This window comes from Mixophyes fleayi, chromosome 2 (genome assembly GCF_038048845.1).
Source record: "Mixophyes fleayi isolate aMixFle1 chromosome 2, aMixFle1.hap1, whole genome shotgun sequence".
Taxonomy (NCBI): Eukaryota; Metazoa; Chordata; class Amphibia; order Anura; family Limnodynastidae; genus Mixophyes; species Mixophyes fleayi.
Genome location: NC_134403.1, coordinates 186,594,977 through 186,622,651, shown reverse-complemented (window position 1 = coordinate 186,622,651; position 27,675 = coordinate 186,594,977). Strand labels below are relative to the sequence as shown.

Below are 27,675 nucleotides of genomic sequence, written 5' to 3'. Positions count from 1 at the left end.
TATCCCAGTTGAGCTGTAACCCAGAATATGTCCCAAATTTGGTCACTACAGATAAAGGAATGGCAAAGAGTACTGCATGTCTGACAAAAATGTTAATAATGCAGGCGACAGAAGGCATATATTGTAATCTTTTCTATTTTTCAATACTTGTCAATTTTGCAAGGGTGATTCAGTGACATCTATATTTATAAAAGGGTGTTTGTGTGAGAGGAACAACGCAGCCACACACCACACAAAATGCTATACATTCTAGTCAAATCAAGCTACTTAAGGTGGTAAAAACTCCCCACTGTCACCCCAGGCAACCACCAACCACTCCCAGCTGTCACTTCTCCTTCAAGAAATATATAGGTCAGTGTATAACTCTGCCCAGCAGGTGGCGCTGCAGCTTGGTTTTATTTTTTCCACACACACACACACACAGACAGACAGACTAACACACGCCACTAGACATTTATATATTAGATAATAATAGTAATATATAGATTACCTATATCAAATTGTGAAAGCAATCCCTTTTCACTCTCTATTCTAATGTCTCCAGTGCAGCTTTGAAAATTGTGCATGGAGACCAGCGTAGTGTTTGATGGGGGAGAATGGTCGCAGATGAGATACAGCAACAGGGGACTTCTGGCAGAAGAGAGGATCAATGTGTTGGTGGGGCCAGTGGCAGCATGGGTTGTCTGGGAGATGGGAGGGGAGTGAAGAAGATGGGGTATCTGACAGCAGCAAGGAAGGGGGGGTTGGTACTGTCGCAAATTGGGTGCTTGGCAACAGGGACGTGGAATGTGGCTGATGAGATGTTTGACAGCAGTTGAGGGAGGAGTTGTGGTAGATGGGTTTTCTGACAGCAGGGTGTGGGGGGTGTGGCAGAGGGGGTATTTGGAAGTATGGACGGGGTGGAGGCAGTTGTGTCATATTGGGGTGTCTGGCATCAGTGAGGGGGAGTATGACAGAGAGGGTATTTGGCAACACAGCAGGGTGGGGGGGTGACAGATGGGGTGTAAGAACACATAAATATAAGAAGGAAAACCACAATGTACAGTCTGGTTGGGCGAGACATATACATATAAGGGGGAAGAACACTACAATGTAGAGCAGCCTGAGAGGGAGAACATATAGATATAAGGGAGAGCCTGTGGACTGTGTATTCCCCAAAAGTGATCACATGGGTACAGATCAGATGACCAAACTTACAACTCTATAGTACCTGTCAAACAAAGGTTAACTCTGACACAATCACTGTCTCACACACACTGACTGCTCAGCTGATGAAGAATTAAGTTAGGATGGGTGTGATGACATTTGGGGGCGACCTATACTTTGTTGCCAGTGAGTATAAGAGAACCAGCTGGGGTCCCATTGAGACAATAAATGCACCTATTGAAGAATGGAGTGTCATCTGTACCCAGTGAATAATCAATATAAAATAAAAAGGTACCCCACATGTCCCTAAAGAGATAAAGTATAATAAATCACTGCTGATTAGAAATCAATACAAGATAGTACAAAGATAAAAATCAGCTTTTGGCAAACATCAAGAATGGCAGCTAATATGTTACGAAATTAGAGCTAGGCCTATATGAATAGAGGGGGATGTGATTGCATAGACAAAGGTATGTGTGGTAGATGTTCAAGAATGCCTACAGTTTACCAAAGACATTCTGCTTGTATAAAGTATTGGCACTATGGTTTTGACACATTTACAGTAGACATTTCTCATACACCTGGGAACACAAGCACACTCCATCTCTCATATACATACACATACATTTTTCATACACTGACACATTTCTCATGCATACTGACTCACACTTTCTCTCAAACACACCGACACTCTAGCTCCCATACACTTACCTCTTCCTGCTGTGCTGCCTCCATCTTCCTCTGTTGCAGTGTAAGTAGGGGGCGTGTCTATACTCCGATTGGTTGAGTGATTGTGTGACATCAGCCAATTGCAGCACAGGAGAGGCAATAAGTAGTTTCTGCATGAGCAGCAAACGGTACTAAAGAGCAGCTCATACTTCTCCTTAAAATATTAATAGTCACATTCCCTATTTAATAAAACAATATACCAAATTTAATAACATATAAATATAATAGATTCATAAAAATAAGATTAAAAAATGAAAAATAGAAGCATAAACAAAAAAATTATCGAGAAATAATGGCAAGTGTATCTAATGATGACAGACAACTTATGCATCTATATGTTCATTAAAATATACACATAGTGATAGAAATGAACCAATCAGCTGTATATCACTTGCAATACATGACAATATTGTCAGTTTGTAAGAATAACTGTAGCTGGCTACTAGCAATAATAAAACAGTCACTGATAAATGAAACTGAAAAAGTGCTCTGTGCAACGAGTGTATTGACACTCAGTGAAGTTGTAAAGAAACAATGAGCCCATAGATGTTATAGTAGCATTCATAGGTCTCCAAATCCTGTATATCGATATGGAAAGACAAAACTTAATGAAGCACTGAGTCACCTAATGAGAATTGTAGCTGATACAGATGAGGTATTACCGATAATAACGGCCGTGTATATGACCCTTTATTAGCCTGTCATCTGAATATAAAAACCGCTGAGGGAATGGTATAGAGGAGGGGAGAGGTATAATTACCAATACCACGGATGTAGATGTAAACTCCTGATGTTGCAGATACTAATTTGCAGTGTTACATAGTCCACGATAGATGAAGCAGGAATAAAAGGAGAATATTGCCGGCTTTAAGGAAGTGCTCAGTAGCATTGAAACGCGTCAAGGATAATATCATTTAGAACTTGAACCACATCATATACAATATTTACAGCCGGCAATATTCTCCTTTCATTCCTGCTTTATCTATCGTAATCTGTAATACCTCGTCTGTATCAGCTACAATTCTCATCAGATTTCTGGGATCAATAGTATTACATCAAAACTCTCTGCGATTATCGATTATTATTTACAACCATTGGTGACTAAGAATCCGGCTACAGTTATTCATACAATCTGACATTATTGTCATGTATTGCAAGTGATAAACAGCTGATTGGTTCATTTCTATCACTATGTGTATATTTTTAATGAACATATAGATGCACATGTTTGCTGTCATTATGAGATAGACTTGGCATTATTTTTCGATAATCTTTTTGTTTATGTTTCTATTTTATATTTTTATGAATGTATTATATTTATATATCATTAAATTTGGTATATTGTTTTATTAAATAGGGAATGTGACTTTTAATATTTTACACTCTTACTGTTATTGTTTAGCGTAGACACCCCCTTCAATATCTCTTACAATGCGTCTCATGTTTACTGGGTACTGAAGTTTAAAATTTACACAGAAACAGAGGTGAAGGAAACTTAGTTTATCTTCCATGACACCAGATAAAGACCAACCAGACTAGTAATAGAAAGAGTTAAAAGTTAATTATTCTTGATTTATTCATCACCCATAATTCTTCCTTAACTCCATAACCCCTCTTAAAGTCTAAATTTGTTGCATATAATATTATAATCTAAACTGTGTCAAGGAAAACTAAAGGAATTGAAATCATGAGAACCCAGAGAAAAGGTCTACTACTGCTAGTAAATCTATACATGTTTTACCAAATTTGAATTATTCGCTAGTATAGACAAGTGAACACCCTATGGAAATAAACCAGTAACTGATGTACTGGTCCCGGCACATGCCAGTAGCTGAGGCTGTTTATTTTTGAATTGTGTTCTACAACATAATGCATCATCCCACCTGAGATATTCAAACTGCCTCATATCTGATGAGCATCGTGGAAGTGATCAGACACAGAGACACCAGCTCCTTGTCTATCATCAGATATACCATCCAAAGCTGAATCCTAGTGGCTTTAGTCACAGAATATATAACACCTGTAGCTATATATACTACTTCCTTTGTACCAGTGAAAATACAGGTAAGTCCTAATAAGAATTTTAAGATTTGTCAGTTTTAACAACCTGGTTATTATAGAAAAGTAAAGGTAGGATGCTGGATTGATTTAAAGAAATAACATGAGCGGAAATTGTATTGATAGATAGAGCATATATTGCTGGTACTATATATACAACTCTGAGTTACATACGCTATAGGGTGCTTGTTAAAGTGTTATGCAAATTATAATTAATTATTTATATTATTAATAATATTATATTTTATTATTTTTATAGTGTCCACTACCTTTTGCTCTACTGTTTCACCCATAAATAGAGTATTGGGATGTTTTTTGTTGATACCCCTTTCAGCACAATCATTCTTATTACAAGTTCTTATAAGACCAGTAAATGATGTTTAACCTTCTTTGGTTATAAATCTCACACTGCACTTGTGCTCCCCCATTGTGGCATTGCTGGTATTCACAAAGAATCCCTATACTATTTCCTTACAAATTGGCTTTCCACCTGATATTCACACTGGCTCATAGCTGTTGAGTTTTGTGGAAGTGACCAGACACAGACAGGGCCGCCAAGAGGAATTTGGGGCCCCGATACTGCAACTTTCTGGGCTCCCCTTCCCACACAGTGGAAAAAAAGCCTGGGGCCCCAAGGCAGGCCGGGCCCCATTAGTTTGTACCCACTACCCCCCCTCTCAGCGCCCCTGGACACAGACACTGTCTATATATCTAATCAGACATATGGTCCACAGCTCAATCCTACTGGGTTCATACATAAAATAGACAAGACCTATTGCACCAATGTAAACACAGATGAGTCTTAATAGGCATTTTATAATTTTTGTATTTAAACTATTGTTTCATATTATAAATACTGAAGTTCCCAAAAGCCTTTACCATAATTGAAACAAACACATTATTATTGCTTGATTTAAAGATAGAAAATGTACCACAACTTATATGAAAGATGGCGTATGTAATGATGATATTGTATGTACAATGTTTTATTCTGTTATAAGGAATATTTCTGTAAATAATAACTCACAATTATTGTTATTTTCAAGGTCACTATCAGTTAGTTTCCTCAATAAAAAGGAAATCAACTCACATCAATCCATAGTATTAAACGCCCTAATGTTACATCCACAATTATTTGGGGCAATGAGATACTAAGACCAGTGTGTGTTGTGACCTCTAATAGTGTGACTATTCTGCCAAATGACTCCAACAAGACTATCCTTGGTACTATAAATGATAGCCTGGGACGGAACAACCTCCTAACTGGTTGATATAAGAGGGTAAAAGCTTGTAGTGAGGTATTGGTTACATACAGGTGTCAGACAACTTAAACCTTGACATTAGATGGGAATGCTTTCATATACAATGGGAATGTTTTTATACACATTTGTGAAAGTTACAAATGTATTTCTATATTATGCAACTTGTATTCTATGATTATAAAGAAAAATACTGTCACTCCACGTTATTCTGCCACAAAGACATTTAAAATTACTTAAGTTCATTGTAACTAAATAGAATATTAATCTCTCAATTTATTAATGCATATTTGCTAGTATGACCTGTTCCATAAAGTATACATTTGTCTGGTACATTATATCCCTAATTAATTCATTTAAAATGTAATGTGCAAATTCTGGGCTTTAGGTAATTCGGAATTGTGCTTTGGGCATTTTTGGGAATGGTTTATTTTGTTCCTATTTTTATTTTCACAATATTGAGAGGTATGATATACAATGGATGCATCCATTGTGTGACCTGAGCTAACACTAATAAGAATACAAACTCCCTATTTACTGACTCCCAGCCATAAACTTTATCAAATTGCTTCTTCCACTGAGTGAAGGTGAGGGGCGAAGCTTTAACTTGGGCTCAGTTAGTAAGTTGATGGAACATGACAACTGATACCAGATTAATTCAGCCTAAAGTGGAGATACCAGCAAGTCACATATCTCCCAGATGTAAAGGTTATAAATAATAGGTTGTATCTATATTTTGAATATGGTGAAACATTTTCCCTTCCCGTTCATAGAATGCATATATCACTATATGTACATGTATTAATATACATCTATAAATTATCACAGAACTCATGTTATTGATCTATTATTTAGATTTAGATTTTTGATATGTATGTACCATACTGTATCTTCTATTTGACATTTGGATTTAGACCTAGAATTTATGTTATATTATTTATATCGATTTGTATTGGCATTCTATTACTTTATTAATACATTTTATTAAAGATTAATAAGTTTATTGCAATGAAAATTATGGTCATAGAGGGATAGAAAGTTGGACTTTGATGTAATGTTCACACATTTGTACAATCTTCACCTCCCTGCAAAACTAGGCACAGTGTAAAATTAGTTAGTCATTATCATTAAAGTGCACCTATTAGCTACACACAGATGAAGCTGCTATTTTGTGGCAGAACCATTATTCATGAGGCTTATCAACTAGATATGGATGAACTTACAGCTAAATTTTACACAAATTGAATTTCACATTTCAACAGGAGTTTCTGCAAAAGACCAAAGTAAAATCTGTGTGTTTTGCTTTTTTTCCCCTATTCATGGTTAAGTAATGTTACATTGTATTTACAAAGTAACATTTTGCCAAATTTATAGATAAATCAGAAAGACAGTTAATTCATTCTGCTGTTTGGTATGATTTGGGTAAAACAAAACATGCTCAAATGCATAGACAGATGTCGGAATGAGACAAATATTTCTTGAATATCAATTCAATTTAGTAGGAGCCAGTGACAGCACTCTGCACATTATCATAATGGCTGTCAAAGTCTGTAGATGATGGATGCACTTTAAAATGTTTAATTTGTGCGTGAACCTCTATACTGAGATGCTGTGTTCAAGAATACAACTGTAGACATAACAATCCATTCAAATTCAATAGGTCCAAAAACCATATGGGGCGCCAGCCTACAGGAAACATATATATATATATATATATATATATATATAAAGGTTTCCTTGATGTGGCTTCAATCAGAGGTGTATGAAACTCCAGATATTATATTTCATCAGTTCAGCAAATGGCTTGTACCTTTATGGGGAAGTTATAAAACACAGCATCCCTACCCTCCCAGAGGGTACCGGCCCCTGCTGAACAATGATGGCGCTCCTCCTGATCGCCCTAGGCTACGACCCGAAATGCCAACTATGACATCTCAGTGATCCAACAGAATGGACATGAGAGACTAAGACCCTTGTCCATTACACCAAAAAAGTTTTTAAAGAAGTAAAAAGCAGAAGTTTTTTTTTAGAGATTTTTATTGCATAAGTGTTTGTGGTCTCCCATTTATAGAGGAAATTAGCCCAAGCTGTCTAGCACAGGGGCTATTGCAAGATATTGAGAGGGTGCCTCCTTCTTTATTTTAAAGTGAATGGTCCTTTAAAGCCAGGACCAGCAATGATGCCTATTGGGGTGGGGATGGTCCCATTACCATTATCAGTATTACAGTATTATAGTTAAAAAATCTACATTTTTCAATAGAATTTAAATATTGGAAAAGTGAAATGTGCAGAGTACTGTCATTCCAAATCTCAATTATTGTACATGGATATTCACATCAGCTAGAATATGATCACCAGAATCACATACACCACATTATGTGTCAGTTAGATATTTTAAATATAATATCTACAGCCCCTATGTCCCTGCAATTACAAACTGCTAACAATAGTGAAGAACCAATGACAGTGAATCAAAAAACATTTAATTTTAAAGCCCCAAATGAAAATAGTGATGGGACAGTAAATAAATTGTTTTCTAATCATATCTCAATTCACATTACAGGTGATGTTTTTGTTCTAGTAACACATGTTTGGAAGGACAACAATGTTTGTATAAATAATATTAAACTAAACTGTAATCTAATTTTATTATTCACAGTCTTCGTCCCGATATGAAGCTAAAGGATTGTGTGCACTATACTGTAAGCGAATGGATAAAATTGAGTGAAGCTGATCGTAAGATCTACAAGATGGCTAAGAAGTAAGTTTCTCTCCCTAAACTAGCATAACAATAGGCTATCCGCTTTATTACCCCATTTCTAAACTGATTTTGTGTTGTTTAGGTTCATACAATTGGAGAAAGAGGAAGCAAAGCAGATGGAGGCATCTATCCAGCGGCAGGCAGAAGCAAGAAAACCATATGACGAGGATATGGAGACAGAAGCTGGCATACATGAAGAGATAACTGCAAGGACTGAAACTGCTGTACAAGGGGACATCTATGACGAGCAAGCTAAAAATAAAGCACAATTAGTGATGAAAATGAAGATCAATGCAAACTCTGAGAGTCCAGTACAGGCTAGTATCAACAAAAAGAGCACTGTGCACACTAATAGACGTGTGCGAGCAGGTATGTAGAAAGAAGAATTCTCTTATCAAGTGTTTGACCTGGGCCCTACGATGAGTTTATGTAGACGTAGCTTTTACATCCTGTGTACTGTGACTGTATAGAATTTTATTGACAGGTCTTCACTAATCTGTTTCTAGACTCTCTTCTTCTCCCAACAGATAACTGGAAAATAAAACATAAAAGACGTCATCTATGCTATGAAAGACAGAAGAAATTGCTGAAGAGACATCTCTATAGACAACACCGGAAGATTGCCCCAGGCTATATGGAGACACTAATTTGGCCACGTGGTGTAAAGCTCCCAAAGAGAGTAGAATTACGTCCATCGGAGGACTCACCTGAAACACCAATGGAGGTGAGTAACTGACACTTAAATGTTTTTAACTTTTAACAATTTATTCCCTAATGTGGGCTTGGGAAAGTCATGGTTATCTGATTGTTGTAGAACTATAAGTGCCAGCATTCAGATACATGAAATTCTCTATGACTTGTATCACATTTGTATATTTTCATTTTTATTAATCTTGTTATTTGTGGCTATAAAAATGCTCTGTTCTTCATAAAATATACCCAGTTTCACCAAAAGTCTTTTCATTGAAAGTACAGGCTGACATCTGTTCCCCACCTCTGCCTATATGTAAATATTATGTCATTTTGAGTGGGCAAAGGGACTCTTTAGCCATCTAATAAAAGTGAAATTTATACTATTAATCTATACTATCCAGTCTCTGATAGGCTGGTATGTTTCCAGCCTATCAGAGACTAGGATCTGTCGCAAAGCTGGGATATTTTTTTTATTTCTTTTAAAGTTTAATTCAAAGGGGTGGGCAGGCAGGTCACAGTGGGCTACCTTGGCAGTCTTGGCCCCTTGTCAGTGCCCCCCATCCATCAGATTCCCTGATGGTGACCCTGTCCTGACCAAACATACAATAAGCACAGTCGTAACATTGAATTTCTGGATCACTCCTGTATTTAATAACAACTTTTACAATGTTTATCTCCTTGAAAACTCATTTCCATCTTAGTAAGATGAGATAATAGTAAGAGGACATTGGCTCTTTATTACTACTCATTTAAATATAGTATTCTGTGATATATATCTGGTTTTACATGTGAGGAGATTGAAGTGCTGTTTTGTGCCCAGTCCATTTTGAAAATGGAACTTCCCAATCCCCCAGCTCCTGGTATCATAAGGAGCACAGTATTACACCCCTGTAGTCACCACCATCTAGTAGCACCAATTACTGGAAGAACCTGTATAAACAGGCGCAATCATAGGTGTATGACATCATAACGGTATTTTCTCTGCAGGGCCGCAGCTTTGCACATTTCCAAATAATCCTTAATTACTACGTCCAAGATACATTTATGTGTACTCGCACCAGTTAAATCCTGACATTTACACAGTGATTACAAATCTGTTCCTAGGTTGAAGAAATCATCCATCCGGCATTATTAGACACAGATCTGTCCACAGACATAAATATGGATTTCCAGACCCTCATTGATGAACTGGAGGAAGAAGAGGACGTGTTACCGATGGAGGTGAGGAAATGACACTTAAAATGTTTTTAACTTATAACAATTTATTCCCTAATGTGGGCTTGAGAAAGTCATGGTTATCTGATTGTTGTAGAACTATAAGTGCCAGCATTCAGATACATGTAATTCTCTATGACTTGTATCACATTTCTATATTTTCATTTTTATTAATCTTGTTATTTGTGGCTATAAAAATGTTCTATTCTTCATAAAATATACCCAGTTTCACCAAAAGTCTTTTCATTGAAAGTACAGGCTGACATCTGTTCCCCACCTCTGCCTATATGTAAATATAATGTCATTTTGAGTGGGCAAAGGGACTCTCCAGCCATCTACTAAAAGTGAAATATACTAGAAGCTCATTTATACTATTAATCTATACTACCCAGTCTCTGATAGGCTGGTATGTTTCCAGCCTATCAGAGACTGGGATCTATCGCAAAGCTGTAATATTTTTTAATTTTTTTTTAAGTTTAATTCAAAGGGGTGAGCAGGCAGGTCACAGTGGGCTCCCTTGGCAGTCTTGGCTCCTTGTCAGTGCCCCCATCTAAAGCACCCCCGGTTTTCACCAGGGACCCCCGCAAGGAGGTTTGGTCTTGGCTGCGTAAGGTGCGCAGGTCGCAGTTCTCTAAGTTAGTTATCAGAACAGCGGATAGAAAACAGGAATGGTCGTGCAATCTGGTTCAGATACCAAAGGATAGTGCAGTACACAGTGAAAATCCAAAGAGTAGGTCAGAGGAGAGCCAAAGGTCAAGATCCAGATAGCAGATAGTATCAAATCATAGGACAAGAGGGTAGTCAGGAACAAGCCAGGAGTCAGGACCAAAGTAGTAAACAACAGGAACAAGGAAACTGGAGTCAGGAGCGCTGGAGCTGTTGAAACCAATACTCTGGCACCAGAATGGTGAAAAGTGGTACCTTATATACTATTATGTGGCCCCTGATTAGAAGGACATGATTTCAGCAGATAGCAGATAGAAGGACCTACTGTGCATGCGCACACAGCGAAAGCCGGAAGTACGTCCCGTTGACTTACGCGGCTCGGCACAGGAGACATCCCGGGCATGTATGGACAGTGTGGGTACAGCGCCTGACACCTTCTTGACTATTTGACAGAAAGGTGGCTTAGTGGTTAGCACTTCTGTCTCACAGAACTGGGGTCATGAGTTTGATTCCCAGCCATGGCCTTATCTATGTGGAGTTTGTATGTTCTCCCTGTGTTTGCGTGGGTTTCCTCCAGGTGCTCCGGTTTCCTCCCACACTCCAAACAACATGCAGGTAGGTTAACTGGCTGCTAATAAATTTCCCTTAGTCTCTCTCGGTCTCTGTGTGTATGTTAGGGGATTTATATTGTAAGTTCCAATGGGGCAGGGACTGATGTGAGTGAGCTCTCTGTACAGCGCTGCGGAATTAGTGGTGCTATATAAATAAATTGATGATGATGATGATGACTATGTCCTAGATACATTCATATCTACCCGAACCAATCAAGTCTTGACATTTTCACAGTGATTATTAATCTGTTCCTAGGTTGAAGAAAACATCAAACCAGCATTCTTAGACAGAAATCTGTTCCTAGATAGATATGAAGATTTCCATACCCTTAATAATGAACCGAAGGGAGTAGACAAATTGTTACCATTGGAGGTGAGGAAAAGACACTTATATTCTTTTAACAGTTTATTCCTTAAAGCAGGCTTGGGTAACCTGCGATTCTCCAATTGTTGTAGAATTGTAAAAGTGCCAGCATTATGATACATGTAATTCTGCAACAGCTGGAGAACCACAGATTGCCTGTTTATGCCTTAAAAATGATTTACAACTTTGAGATGATCAACTTAATTCAATATCAATGATGGTTTTCTACTGTTTATATATCCGCAGTTCATGGAAATAAGAGAAAACCATTCTAAAGCAAACAAACCAATTGTGTTTCCAGAGGAGAAAGATGCACCTTCTTCAACGCTTACGTCTAATTCTCATAAGACCAAACAAACGATTCCTGACATGAAAATACTGGAGATGCCCAACTACACCGCTGGCACCAGGAAAACGAAGGAACTTCCTAAATCAACACAATCCAAAGGCTATACAATCATTAATGATGTCATAGTAATAGATGATGACTGACCAATATAAAAGATAATATAAAAGATATAAATATAATATAAAAGATATTACCAATCAGTCCTAATATAATATTATTTCATAAAACTACCAGTTAAAATATTTGAATAAATAACGTTTTCAGACTTTTACCGCAGCATTGATAGTAGTTTTTTTATTTGTATTTTTATTCCACAGAAAAAACATAAGCAATGAACAGAAATGGTAAAGATAGTTGCCATTGTAACAAGATAATCAACGTTATTCACTTCACTTACAAGTTATTTTAATGTTATGGCTGAATGGTGTATATATACATTCTATTAATTTGCAATAGTATTTAGTTCTTCAGTAAATATAACCAATTCCATAATAATGATCTCCATTAAATTTGGCCTGTATATAGATAGAAAATGAGCAGTTAGGAGCCAGCTGTTGATAATACCATGGTTTGTGTATTTAATGCACCAAGAAAACAGTGTGTTCTGGCAGTATGGAGGCAGTGTAGTACAATACCAGTGTCAGTGATGTCAGGCCGTTCTACACAAACAAGAGACTTCAGAACCATAAGTGGATCCAGATACTACCTGGCTATGTCCCTTTTTTTGCTCCTCATGTAAAGGAGTAGATACCCCTCAATTCACTTACCTTGATGTTTCTTTGCCTACACTCTTCCTCTACAGCTCTCTCCCTCTTTGATGTGATGCAGCAGCAACCATTCACTGATAGACTGGTAGCGCACCGCATGCTAATGAGGTCACTGAGCGGTATGTTTACAGCCTATAAGAGACTGGGATCTGTCGCTAAGTTGGGATTATTTTTTTTTTAAGTTTAATTCAAAGGGGTGGGCAGGCAAGTCAAAGTGGGCTCCCTTGGCAGTCTTGGCCCCTTGTCAGTGGCTCCCGCCCATCAGACTCCCTGATGGTGACCCTGCACTGACCAAACATACAAACACCACAGACATAACATTGAATACACACACATAAATCATATATGGCTCCCAGCTATTCTGTCCTACAAAGCTTGTCTTTTCCAAAGTGTCACAATGCTCTTGTCACCCCTGCCCCTTATATTACGAATGGCAATACTAAACCCATGTCATTAAAATCTGCTACTCCCTTGTCTTATGTTCACCCCCAACCTCCATTTATCTGTCCTTCCTTCATTATTTCCTCATGTCTTGTGTCTATCTAGTGCCCCTACCTCCTTACCACCTCCTGTCATCTGCTCTCCATGACCACCCATTATTTATTTATTTTACTTCAGTTAACATTATTTTGTGGAGTGTTAGAGGGGGGAGCACTCCCACGTCTACCCATATCTTATTCTCCCACCTCCTCTATTTGCCAAAGTGCCACCTCTATGCCTGGCCTGTTCACATTCCTGAGCTGTTGGGACTGTGGGAGATAGGTGATTGTCATTCTCCCACTTGTGCTGGCATCATTTTCATCACTATCTCTCACAAAGTCTTCATCCCAGGAAACAAACAGGCCAAGGATGGATAAGTGAGGCAAGTACTAGGCATCAGTACTAAAGCCTGAGGCTGGATCCCACTAAAACAGGGGGACAACCCACTTCACTAGGATGCACCTCTAAAGGGGGTATGCTTGACCTGCCTCTCCAGGTGCAAGGCACTGTAAGTGTAAATAAAGTGTAAATCTAATTTTGGTATGCCGGCGCACTCAAGTAAAGTCCATCTTTAATTAGAAGATATGGGAAAGCTATATATAAATAAGGTAAGGAGTAAGCAGTATGTAAGGAGTTCTGTACAAATATGGTGGCATTGTGTCATCACTGCTTACTCTCTACTCTCTAGTAATAGAGTTTTAATACTTGTGAAACCCATCTCATTATTTTATCTGACCATCCAGGAAGTATTTGTTACATTGTTCCTCTCCCCCTCCTAGTGGCGGAAATACCATTGGTGCGGCAGGTGCTGTGCATCGGGGCCCATAGAGATAATGGGGCCCGCTGCATGGGAGATGCAGATGGTCGGGTCCGCTGTTCCCTCTTCCCCGGCCATCTGCCCCCTGCACCAGGGCCCACAGCTCGCTAGTTCCGCCTCTACCCCATCCCCTAAGTATAAGTAGAGAGCTATCTGACATATTATAATACTGCAAAAGCAGAGATCCTAAAATACTGGAATTTTAAAACTAGTCCACCTATAACAGAGTGGATTTCCAAAATAAACTTTACTATGCAAATAGCAGAAATCACATATAGGGGGCAGAGATGTGTACATCAAATGCGTCTGGCTACCCTGGTGGGAGTTTAAATACTCTGAGGCAGACAAAGACCTCCTGGTACCCCCAATATACTGTGAATAGCTACACAAGTGAATAGCCAGAAAATGTTTGTATTAGAGAACAGTATTAGGAGGTCCTGATTGCTTGGAATGTTGGGAGTTTTGTCCCACTCAACAGCATAAAAATACCAAATGCATACATCAACATATAATCAATAAACTAAAAATCAATTATCAATTAAAAGACAGAGGATGTTACAGCAGATCTTGCTGGGCAGAAAAACAATATGGCAACTGAACCCTATATAACTTCCTGATTAGTACACAAGTTAAAGTAAGGTAGCTACTAAAGGACAATGTTATCATATAATGCTGGTTTATGGTGAATACCCAGCAGCAAGAGACAAAAATTAATCAATGCAAACAAAGCAATAGGAAATATTCACTAAAGTCATAACAGTTCTTTTCACGCATTTCCCTCTTTCTTATGTACTTTGTGCTATATGTTTATTACATAATGTGGGGCCAACGCACAATATTTTACAATCCTACTTATAGCTGTGATCTTCTGTCAGGGGTCTGGAACATAAAAACACTGAGGACTGTTATAGAAAGATGGCTGCATGCGCCTGCTAATGTGTTTTACACTGATCAGTTCCCATTACAAGTAATGGCCTTTTCATTTATTTTTACTTTAAACAATACTGGCTCTGTGATATTAGCTCTGTAGACGGAAAGGGAGGTATTTTGCTATAATTTTGAAATTCGACCAGCACCTCTATTTATCTAAGAGGTAATCCGACCTCTCCCTCTGGGAAGACAACCATCGAAGATTATCAGTTTTAAAAATGGGAGGTAATATATACTTCCTCCAAGTGTTGGTTCTCCCGTTCATATTCCTCACCTTTCAGTCTGGACCCTCATGTAGAGGAGTTGACACTAGAGATTAGGGATCCCCTCAGGAACACTTTAAAAGCATCCCAAAGAATAGGGGTATCCACTGTATCATAGCCGGATTAAGGGGGGGGGGCACAGGGGGCACGTGCCCCGGGCCCCCCTCTCTCCAAGGGCCCCCCGCTGCCGCATGAACTTTCCTGCTGTCAGTTTATAACTGACAGCAACCGCTCCGGGCCCCCCTCTCTCCGCGGCTTCCCCCCGTCGCCCGTATGACCTAACCTGCCCCTGCTGTCAGTTGCTGTCTGACAGCTCTGAGCATGATTTTTTTTTTTTTTGCGGCAGCGGCGGCGGCGGCGGGGGGGGTTTGGGGGTTTTGCGGTCAGGTTCTGGGCTTCTCATCGTTGGTGGGGGGAGCGGGGTAGCAAAAAAAAAAAAAGATTTACTCACCTGATCTCAGCGCCGGCGTCCCTCCTTCCTCTCTGCTCTGTTAATGCTGAATGACAGGCGTGACGTCATCAAGTCACGCCTGTCATTCAGTGAGGAGCAGCGCGGAGAGGAAGCAAGAAGAGAGAAGACAGAAGAGAGGAGAAGAAAAGAAAAGCTAATAGAAAGGTAAGTGAAGAAAGGGAATTAAGCAGAAAGGCACACTATGAGGAAAAAGGAGATGAGAGAGGCACTATGAGGAAAAAGGAGATGAGAGAGGCACTATGAGGAAAAAGGAGATGAGAGAGGCACTATGAGGAAAAAGGAGATGAGAGAGGCACTATGACGAAAAAGGAGATGAGAGAGGCACTATGAGGAAAAAGGAGATGAGAGAGGCACTATGAGGAAAAAGGAGATGAGAGAGGCACAGTAAGGAATAAGGGGAGAGAGGCACAGTAAGGGAAAAGGGGAGAGAGGCGCAGCAAGGAAAAAGGGGAGAGAGGCGCAGCAAGGAAAAAGGGGAGAGAGGCGCAGCAAGGAAAAAGGGGAGAGAGGCGCAGTAAGGAAAAAGGGGAGAGAGGCGCAGTAAGGAAAAAGGGGAGAGAGGCGCAGTAAGGAAAAGGGGAGAGAGGCACAGTAAGGAAAGGGGGAGAGAGGCACAGTAAGGAAAAGGGGGAGAGAGGCACAGTAAGGAAAAGGGGGAGAGAGGCACAGTAAGGAAAAGGGGGAGAGAGGCACAGTAAAGAAAAGAGGAGAGAGGCACATTAAGGAAAAGGGGGGGAGAGGCACATTAAGGAAAAGGGGGGAGGCACAGTAAGGAAAAAGGGGGGGCACAGCATGAGAAAAAAGGGGGGAGGGGCACAGATTGAGGAAAAATGGGGAAACAGGTACAGTATGAGGAAAAAGTGTGGGAGAGAGGCACAGTATATAGAAAAAGGGGGGAGAGAGTCACAATAGTGGGGACTATTAATTTAAGATGGGGTAGTTTGGGGGTGAGTTTGGGGAGAATGAGGTCTCTATTAAATGTGCCTATGAGTTATTTAATGGCAGTGACAGGTTCGAGAAATAGGTATATTTCTGAAATGCAAATACTATTAATTTATTGTTGGGGCTGTTTGTAGGGAGGGAAATAGGTTTATTTATTAAATATGAATACTATTATTTTAATGTTGGGGCTGGAGGAAGGCTTAATTATTAATCATGGGTGGTATTGATTTAACGCCAGGGCTGGCTGTAATTTTCTAAATGTCCCCATTTTTTTCCAAATAGGTCCTCCAACATTCCAGGATCCAGACAAGCCGCAACTAAGGAAACCTGCAGCACAGGTGGTGAAAGTGAGAAGAACAGGTAGGAGAGAGCAGCAGAGTCTGTGAAACGTTGTTATTCTAGTGGGACAATCCTAATTTTTGGTGACCGTTCAATGGTGTACACAACAATGCAGGTCTTTTTGTCTGTAGGAGGGTGCATCAACACATCCATTAGCAATTTTGAATAAATATTGAATAAAATTGTAGTACTATATATATATATATATATATATATATATATATATATATATATATATATAATTAGTCAAAATTGGCGTTATGTTATCAATGTTTATTTTTTGTGTTAGTTTTAATGTGCGGTATCATTGCTAGTTTTAATGTGCATTATCAACGGAATTTTTAATATGCGGTATCATTGCTAGTTTTATTGTGTGGTGTCAATAGCAATTTTAATGTGGTGTTTTGATGATTGTTTTAATGTACAGTATTTTAGTTTGTGGAAACAATGATTTTTCTTATGCAGACAACCTAGGCGAGCCCTCTGGGAGAGCTGTAAGTGTCATACTGTGGGCTGTAGGTGATGTAATGCAGGATGTGTCACTATGCCCTTAATTTTAGATCTTAGGGGCCCCCCTGTCTTAAGTGCCCCGGGCCCCCCAAAGCCTTAATCCAGCTCTGCACTGTATGTACATTAGTAGCAAAATATTCCTTCCAATGGGACACCAGATCAGATCCATGACCCAGCAGAGTTAGCCAGAAGGGATTACATTTCCAAAATGTCTGTCCCTTGGAGCTGTGGATATTAATAGTAAGGGCCAGTGGGGAGTGGTCAGGAATCCCCCGAGGTAAATAAATCACATCAATAACGGCCAGTACCAGCCTTGTGGACAAGAGGCCCTTATTAATGCTGGAGAAGGCATTGTCATGACTTGCACTCTGCAGCTGCTGTCTGCAGTGACTCTATTGGATTTGTTATGCTTCTACTTGTAGTACCACTGCCCACCAAAGGGGCCACTGTGCTACTTGATTATTCTCCTTGATCACTGGGAGTGGTTTCAGCTGCATGAGGCCTATTTATACCTGCCTGCTTTAAACAGTCTGGGCCAGATCAGCAGGTCATTCCTAGGAGCATTCCCTGTGCTCAGCTTCTGTCTGCTATCTGGACTCCTGCAAATTACTTCATAGTATACTCTACAGCTGTTATCTGCTATCTGGACTCCTGCATATTTCTTCATTGAATTCACTACTGCTGTTACCTGCTACTGGACTCCTGCATCTTCAACCATTATACCTGGTACTTGTAGTTCTACGCTGACTGTTGAAATCTACTATTGCTGTTACCTGTGTCCTGGACTCCTGCATCTTCAACCATTATACCTGGTACTTGTAGTTCTACGCTGCCTGTTGAAATCTACTATTTGTTGTTACCTGTGTCCTGGACTCCTGCATCTTTAACCATTATACCTGGTACTTGTAGTTCTACGCTGCCTGTTGAAATCTACTATTGCAGTTACCTGTTGTTTCTCGTCTGCACTTTGAACTGTCTCGTGAGTTACCTTGTCATCTGTGTTTGTTAATAAACTCATTATAACCACTTATCCCCTCTCCGTGGTCATACCTGGGATATCCTGACAGTATGATCTGGCCATAAAACCAAGCCTGCTGCTGCACGGCTTTCATCTCTTTTGAAAAGGATTTCCAGGGAAGTGACCTACTCCGTTTTCAACATTAAGACCATGGCTGCTATTTCCTCCGAAAATTCCCTGTTCCAGTTGCTCCAAGTGGACATTCTTCAACTTCTATCTCTAGCTCTGAGTTGTAAGCTTCTGTCTCCATTCCAGACACGTTATCTGCTCCCATGAGAACCCGGGTTCCCCAGTTCAACCCAGAGGGGGCGCTGCCCTTAAAGTTTGCTCCAGAGGGGGCGCTGCCCTTAAAGTTTGCTCCAAAGGGGGCGCTGCCCTTAAAGTCTACTTCAGAGGGGGCGCTGCCCTTAAAGACTCCTCCAGAGGGGGCGCTGCCCTTAAAGACTCCTCCAGAGGGGGCGCTGCCCTTACAGTCTTCTCCAGAGGGGGCGCTGCCCTTACAGTCTGCTCCAGAGGGGGCGCTGCCCTTACAGTCTGCTCCAGAGGGGGCGCTGCCCTTACAGTCCGCTCCAGAGGGGGCGCTGCCATTACAGTCCGCTCCAGAGGGGGCGTTACCCTTACATTCAGCTCCAGAGAGGGCGCTGCCCTTACAGTCCGCTCCAGAGGGGGCGCTGCCCTTACAGTCCGCTCCAGAGGGGGCGCTGCCCTTACAGTCCGCTCCAGAGCGGGCCCTGTCCCTCCAGCCTGCTCCAGAGGGGGTCCTGTCCCTCCAGCCCTCTCCAGATTTGCCACTCTATGCGGTTCAGCCCGAGTTGCCACTCTATGCAGTTCAGCCCGAGTTGCCACTCTATGCGGTTCAGCCCGAGTTGCCACTCTATGCGGTTCAGCCCGAGTTGCCACTCTATGCGGTTCAGCCCGAGTTGCCTGTCCATGCGGTTCAGCCTGAGTTGCCACTCTATGCGGTTCAGCCCGAGTTGCCACTCTATGCGGTGCAGCCCGAGTTGCCTGTCCATGCGGTTCAGCCCGAGTTGCCACTCTATGCGGTTCAGCCCGAGTTACCACTTGGTGCTGTCTGCTCTGAGGCTTCTCACAGCGCTGTCTGTTCTGAGGCTTCTCACAGCGCTGTCTGTTCTGAGGCTTCTCACAGCGCTGTCTGCTCTGAGGCTTCTCACAGCGCTGTCTGCTCTGAGGCTTCTCACAGCGCTGTCCCCTCCGAGGCTTCTCTCAGTACTGTCCCTGTCAAGTCTGCCACCCAATCCGGGCGCCCTGCCAAGTCATCTGCCCAGTATGGATTGTCTTCTGCCAAGGGGGTCCTACCCAAGTCCCCAGGGATGTATGTTCAACCCGAGCTGGCCGAGTCTCATGCTAATTCGAATTCATCTTCTGTTCAAGTCTTCCAACCACCTACCTTCAATGGGGATATTCAACAATTTCGTGCTCTTATTAAATTCTGTATATCTTATTTTCCCTCTGTATCCAACCTCCTTGATACTCAACGAAAGCAAGTGTTTTACATGTTGGCCAACTTTACAGGGGAAGCTCTGGAATGGGCAGAGCCCTTAATTGAAACCCAAGATCCCATTCTGTCTGATTTACAGCTTTTTACTGAGGCCGTGATCAAAGAATTTACACCAGCACCTGCTATTCTCACTCCCAGTGCTTCATCTATGCCACATGTTCTATCTCCAGCTACTCCCACTTTGAGATTATCGTTTTCTTCACTCCATTTCCAGCAACACTCTAAAAACCATAAAAAGAGAGTGAAGAAGAAGAAAGATTCTCCTGGATCTCAACTCCCTTGTGGCGTGGTTTCTATACCCTTTCCGTCCTTGCATGAAGACTTCTCAAATACATGCCCAATTCTGGGCTATGACTCTGACTTTTCTAAACATTCTAGTATTTGGGCGTCTGGAATCCGCCCTTTAAGGAGGGGGTACTGTCACGACTTGCACTCTGCAGCTGCTGTCTGCAGTGACTCTATTGGATTTGTTATGCTTCAACTTGTAGTACCACTGCCCACCAAAGGGGCCACTGTGCTACTTGATTATTCTCCTTGATCACTGGGAGTGGTTTCAGCTGCATGAGGCCTATTTATACCTGCCTGCTTCAAACAGTCTGGGCCAGATCAGCAGGTCATTCCTAGGAGCATTCCCTGTGCTCAGCTTCTGTCTGCTATCTGGATTCCTGCAAATTACTTCATAGTATACTCTACTACTGTTATCTGCTATCTGGACTCCTGCATATTTCTTCATTGAATTCACTACTGCTGTTACCTGCTACTGGACTCCTGCATCTTCAACCATTATACCCGGTACTTGTAGTTCTACGCTGCCTGTTGAAATCTACTATTGCTGTTACCTGTGTCCTGGACTCTTGCATCTTCAACCATTATACCTGGTACTTGTAGTTCTACGCTGCCTGTTGAAATCTACTATTGCAGTTACCTGTTGTTTCTCATCTGCACTTTGAACTGTCTCGTGAGTTACCTTGTCATCTGTGTTTGTTAATAAACTCATTATAACCACTTATCCCCTCTCCGTGGTCATACCTGGGAAATCCTGACAGGCATGATAGGAGGCTGTGAAACAGGAGAACTGGTCATCCCCCGGATGTCTTAGATGCCATACATCTTCCAACCCCATCTTACACACTAATTGGACATATTTTGTTTTCCCCCCGAGTGACAGACCACAGCCACTACTGCCATCTAATAGTAATGGTCATCAAAGCAGAGTAATGGAGTTTCAGGGCTTAAGGACATAAAGTCACTACGTTTGTAAAACAAATCACGATTGTAAGGAGGTGGAAAATATATCACCAGGAGAGGCAGCAGGGCAGAGTTAAACATACCCCTTATGTATACAAATTGGCCCAGTGGGTCTGATTGGACTGTATCAAGAATAAAATGCACTTGTTTCCAAATGAACAGTGACATTCCCCTAGAGCTAAAGGCATGGATTGCTTGATCTGACCACCCAAACCACTGCTTTTTAAGTGCGCACAATTTACCACCAAGCAATTAAGTTTCAGTAAGACAAATTACATCTGCATCATTCTTTTTTAGTTGAGTATAAGCAACAATCTCTTAACCTTGTAATTGAGATCCTGACATTCCAAGTTGAAAAGCGGATGGGCCTGCACCCAGGTGGCCTAACCGCCATAGTAGAAAATAAGATATGGGAACACATCAAAGGTCGTGCTACAAGCACTGCTAACCCAAGCCAAAACAGACAACTTGTCTTCTTGTGCATCAGAGAAAACACACAGGGGTGAAGCCCCATAAGTGTAATCAGTGTGGAAAACAATTTGACTATAAATCTCATCTACTTAGACATCAGAGAACACACACATGAATGAGAAGTGTTTCCTTGCCCACCTGAGGAGTTACTGAGGGGGGAGGGTCTCCTCTTGTTCACATGTGTAGCAAACGGCTCTCTGTTGGAATATGACAAATATAAGGAGCTCAGTATGTGCTATTGCCATGCGCAACAAAGCAACTAATACCTTCTGGTGCTGTTTATGTATTTTGAATGGGATTTGAGAAGAATAGACATAGACATTTTGACAGTGGATGAAGGCCTGTAACCTTTGGTTATTCTTGTGAAAGGTCCTACAGTGGTAACTATAACGACTGTGCCGATCGTTTCAAAATCCAACAGAACTACAAGAATGTAACCATAAAGCAGTCGTATAGATTTCCATCTTATACCGCTGCCGATTCTTAATGTACTCTCAGGTCGGACTTGAAAATTTGCAGTAAAAAGCAGCAATAATCAAATAAATGAGAACTCACTTTTTTTTAGTAAATATGCAACAAAGCTAGTATTCCATAGACGGGAAGTAGCTGGTGTATGGCAAAGGGAGCCAAACATATTGGACTCAATCCTGTCGGTTCAACTTAGAAGCCAAAGGAACAATCTTCGGAGCCAGGGATCATGTACACCTGTTGAGATTTATAGGGATTACCCTCAAATGTTCGGTGCAGCTACATCGATCCAGGGTTTTGTCCAACCCTGACCTGTATGGTTTAATTAGACTTGTAAAGTGAAAGTAATTACATTTCTTTAAGTATTTTAAGTTTGGGTGAGCAAAGAAAATTCTGCAAACACATGTGGATGATGTGTATCCAGGTAAAGACATGGAACAAGTTGAGATTGCCAAGAATCAGTAAATTTACTGACAACAAGAAAGAAGATAAAATTATCACCATTATGACAACAAGTGTTAAGAAAAGAATATATCTTCCTGTTACTACAATAATACACACAGAAGGATATAGCTGCAAACCACTTATTTGACATTCCTAAGTACCCCTGTGTTGTAAATGCTGTTTTTATGTTTACATTGTTTTAATATAGTATAAGTTTTTTCTATTCGGATTCCAAAACGAGATAAAAAGTCAGTGTGACGTTGTCGGATTTCGCGAGTTTTAGAATAAATAAATAGCCGCCTCCACAGCGATCTAGCGCTATTTGAGAGAGGGACAGAGAAGGGGTAAGTCGCAGGAAGAGAGGAGTATAGAGGAGATATTTTTACTAATTTACACTACAAAGTGTTTGGGGTGTCATATCCCCCCGTCTAATAAAAGTGCATTTGCTGACTGCTGAAATTCTAATATACCAGCACTAAATATTTCTGAAATTGCACTACAAAGTGTTTGGGGTGTCATTAAAATGGATTCACAGCAGTACACATATGAGCAGGAGCAACCAGCAGCTGCTGCCACCAGTCCTGATGGTAGTCTTCCCTGTACGTCATCTGGTAAAGTCTATGTAAAAGTACATAGTATTTTGAAGTCAGGGAAAAAATTCACACAAAAAAACACCTTTTACCGTATTGAAGAGAAAAAGAGCTGTAATAGAGGAAAAGTTAATTGCCGATAAAAAAAAATGCCAACATGCCATTCTACACACGCAGTGGCAAAGAAAGAATGAGGCCTTCGCCTTTATTAGTGCGAGATCTAAAAATGTAACTGAGGCTTCTTGTAAGGTCACCAAGTAATTCAGAATCCAAAAGTGGTGCACCGCTACTGTTACGCGTGAAAGCCGAGCTACAAGAAAACAGTAAGGCATTAGAGGAAAATGTATGCTCAGAATCAGAAATGACACCAATCCCTGAGGAGAGTCCATCCATGATTGGTATGTGTAACCGTGACCATTCTGATAGTGTACCCATAAAGAAGGGCCCTTTCAACATTCCTGCTGATGTGTGCCTGAACAGCCCGAGTGTAGTCGGTGATACACCAATTGAGGATGCCACTTTGGAATTGGAAGAGGATGAGGGAATATTTGTGTAGCCGACGAGGGCGCTAATGAGGATGTTGGTGAGGATGAGGTTGTTTGTGTAAGTCCTGCAGCAGTGGAAGCAGTTCTGGCACGTGACAAGAAGAAGGCCATTGTCATGCCCGGGCATAAGACCAAAAAAGCAACTTATGTGTGGAATTATTTCTACCCAACTCCTGACAACAGTTGAATAGCCACTTGTAGTGTATGTAAAGCCACAGTCAGTCAAGGGAGGGACCTTAACCATCTTGGAACCACATCCATGTAACGCCATTTGACGAGAGCTGAAAGTTATGGGAAAAAATAACAACAAGCACTCCATCATCAGCTAGGACCCTTCTCTTACCTACATCCCGACGCCTGCAATCTACACCCACAATCTACACCCACAACACCGTCCTCATCAATATCCTCAGTAGCGATTGGAGTTAGCCCTGCATCCAACTTGGAAAGGCTCGATGATTCCTGTACTATAATTGATTCCTCTGAAGAATGTTTGAGCGTTAGTCCCATTGTTGCTGTTGCTGGGGATGAATCTTCCTCCCATTAGAAGCCCAAGAAGAAGAGCACTAGTACTTTACAAAAATTAACTGTGAAACAATCTTTTGCTAGAGGAAGCAAATATGACAGCAGTCACCCTGTCGCAAAGCAGATCACAGACGCCATGGCGACTATGTTAGTGTTTGATCTGCGTCCAATTTCCACTATAAACGCAGATGGTTTTTTACAGTTAATTGATGTTTTGTGTCCCCGTTACAAAATTCCATCGCCACACTATTTTTAATGAAAAGCTATTCCGCAACTGTACCATAACGTTCGTAGAAATGTACTAATTGGACTCAAAAATGCCATTCCACCCACTGTACACTTAACCACAGATATTTGGACAAGTGGAAGTGGCCAAACCAAAGATTATATGACTGTGACAGCCCACTGGGTTGGTCATTCGCCATCACAAGCAGGAACAGATTGCAGCTGCTTCAAGAACAATTTAACTTGCCCTGTCACCACCTTAAGCAAAATATGTTAACAAGATGGAATTCCACCCTGTATATGGTTCAGATGATGGAGGAACAGCGCAAAACGATACAAGTGTATTGCACAAGCCATGACATTGGGAAAGGAGGGAGAATGTATTTCAGTCTTGCACAGTGGAGAATCCTTTCTGCTGTACTGAAACCCTTTGAAGTTGTGACATGTGGAGTTCAGACTCTGCCAAGTCATTCCATTACTTCAACTTTTGGAAAAGCAGTTTGAGAAACTGAAGGAGGAGATGAAAGAAAGCAATTCTGCAAAGTATGTTGGCCTTGTAGATGAAGTACTTAATTTGCTTCGCAATGATCCAAGAGTTATTAAAATCTTGAATTCGGATCACTATGTTTTGGCAACTGTGCTTGATCCAAGGTTTAAGACCTACATTGATTCTATGCTTTCAAATAACCGAGATCTGAACAGTTGCAAGGAGCTATTGGTCAGCAAGTTGTCCACTGAACTGGGCCTTGGCTTGACGACGTCTCCTTCAGTTTCTCAGGCAGCTGCTGCTCGGAAAAAATTGTACTTTCCAAAGACAAGCAGGGATGACGCAGGTGGCAGACCACAACAGTTTGACATCTGCCTTTTACCAAAAAAGTGTGACCTCTGCCATAACTCCATTCAATCTTACTATTAACATGCAAATGATGGTGGAGGATTATTTTTAAGAGTTAATTGATATGAAAATGTCAGACAGTCCCTTTCCATGCTGGGAGGAAAAACAAGCCATTTGGAAACCCATGTACAAACTTGCTTTGTGATACCTAAGCTGCCCACCCTCCAGTGTGTACTCAGAAAGAGTATTCAGCACATCCGGGAACCTTGTCAGTGATCGATGTAGGAGGTTACTTCCTAAAAATGTGGAAAAGATGATGTTCATCAAAATGAACAACATCTTCCATGAGGAAGGCCTTTACCGGCAAATACATCCAAGTACTGAAACTTCTCTAATGGCGGATTCCAGCGGATATGAATTAATAGTCTGTGATGAGGATGTACTCACTGAGGGTGAGGATGATGCTGAAGATGATGACGACATCATCTTGACAGTGTAGAATTCACTTCACATCACTGTTGGTCTAAGATGCCTTTAGGCCATTGATAGCTTGTTTAGGGAGGGCCTAGCAGGGATTAAACTGTATTTTTCAGAATTTGCACTAATAAGTGTAGGGTGTAATATACACCCAAATAGAAAAGGTGTTTTGGGCATTTTGATTTATCGTACAGTCTTTGCAGGCTGCTTTTTTGTAACTTACACTATAAGGGTAGGATTTAATATACACCAAAAGAGAAAATGTGCTTTGGTCATTTTGATTTATCGTACAGTCTTTGCAGGCTGCTTTTTTTTTAACTTTCACTAAAAGTGTAGGGTGTAATATACACCCAACTGGCTTTTTACTTTGGATTTCAATAGCTCTTTTTAGTGCATTGTCTGGCACCCTGGATTGGTGTGTGATAAAAGCACACATCCCGGGGGGTCAGCGCTCGTTGACATTCATTAGCTGTAGAATTACCTCACTTATCCAAGAAACAGGTGGAGTGATTAGTGTTAATGAGGTTAATAATGATGTAGGTACAAAATAATGCCTAAATTATGTTATTTTAGCCCAAAAAATGGAATTTTGAAAAAAATTGCAAAACAAAACCAAAACACGCAAGGGCAGTTTTGGCAAAACCAAAACAGGAAGGTAATCCAGATCCAAAACCAAAACACGGGGGTCAGTGAGCATCTCTAATATTAATATACTATTGGCTTTATTCCACTATACTGGGCTGATAACTGTGCCACATTTAAATATTACTTAGGTTCACGCTGGTGGAAGGTGACTTCCTGGTTTACAGTGCAGCTATGTGTGATCACAGAAGCCTCTAGTAAATATATCACCAAATGACTTGATCAAAAAACTATATTGAAAAAGACACCAATGTGATGTATATTTTTGCGGGATTTAACACTTAATGGTACATAATGTGCTTGCAACCGTCACTGTGGAGGATATTGCAGCACCTACAAGAAGATTAGCTAGATATTCAATGTGCAATTTATCATATATCTTGTAAAATGCCGCAGTGAAAGGCTCTTGCACATTAATTACAGTTACACCTCTCCACATTATATTTAAGAGCTCCCTTCACCACGCCTTTGTAATAGACACCCTCCACTATCTAGATAATATTAAAAAGTAGAGGAACAATTTAGCGCTTCCCTTTCAAAGCCATATAAATGTAAACCAATACATAGAATCTGAAAATCGGACTTATCTAATCCATATATAACGGAAGTCCTTTCCAAAGTCAAATTCCTACAGAAAGCAGTATTGGATCAGTCAGTTCCTCCGTTTCTTATATACACATCGCGATGTAACCCTCCCTCCTATCGCCTCTGTATATGGGGTCTATGAGAAATATTTTCAAAACATCTTCCATTGTGAAGCAGTTGAATAGAAAACTCTCATATACATCCAGGGCGATGATCATATTCAAAACAGGAAGAGAGGACAGACATAGTGTAATTCCGTATGAATGAATGGAACAACTTGTGAGTAAAAGGATATAAACTCACATTTAATATATAACATCATACTAATAAAAGCAACTTTAAATCCACACACTGTAAGAGTAAACTCGTTCAAGGGGGTAAATGTATGAACCTCCGGATTCTTCATCTCCGGCGAGTTCAGCGTCTTCAGCGCTTAAATTTAAAGTGGCGCCGCTTTAAAATTAAGCGCTGAAGACGCTGAACTCGCCGGAGATGAAGAATCCGGAGGTTCATACATTTACCCCCAGATCGAAAATGATAATAGACATCCAAACAAGAGGCTAACACACCCGGATTGCTGCTGTCCTGATGCGTTGTTCCTAGAGTAAAACTCCACAGGTGAGCCTGCTATACACCAACGCGTTTAAACTCTGGATAGTCTTTTTCAAGGTGGTTTAAGACCATTAAACAATAACAGTAAGAGTGTAAAATA

The 27,675-nt window shown here is 40.8% G+C and overlaps 1 protein-coding gene across 3 annotated transcripts in view; it reads left to right on the top strand.

Moving 5' to 3' along the window:
* Positions 1-3,711: 3,711 nt before the first annotated feature.
* LOC142138425 (uncharacterized) overlaps positions 3,712-27,675 on the top strand; it is a 261,296-nt gene continuing 237,332 nt past the window's right edge. Inside the window, exons 1-4 of one of the 3 annotated variants that reach the window (XM_075195093.1) lie at positions 3,712-3,939; positions 7,852-7,953; positions 8,036-8,677; positions 9,751-9,867. In XM_075195093.1, coding sequence (XP_075051194.1) covers positions 8,588-8,677; positions 9,751-9,867 — 207 coding nt within the window. In that variant the 5' untranslated portion in view covers positions 3,712-3,939; positions 7,852-7,953; positions 8,036-8,587. The remainder of the gene's footprint in view (positions 3,940-7,851; positions 7,954-8,035; positions 8,678-9,750; positions 9,868-27,675) is intronic. The other 2 variants (XM_075195094.1, XM_075195097.1) reach the window with 2 other exon arrangements.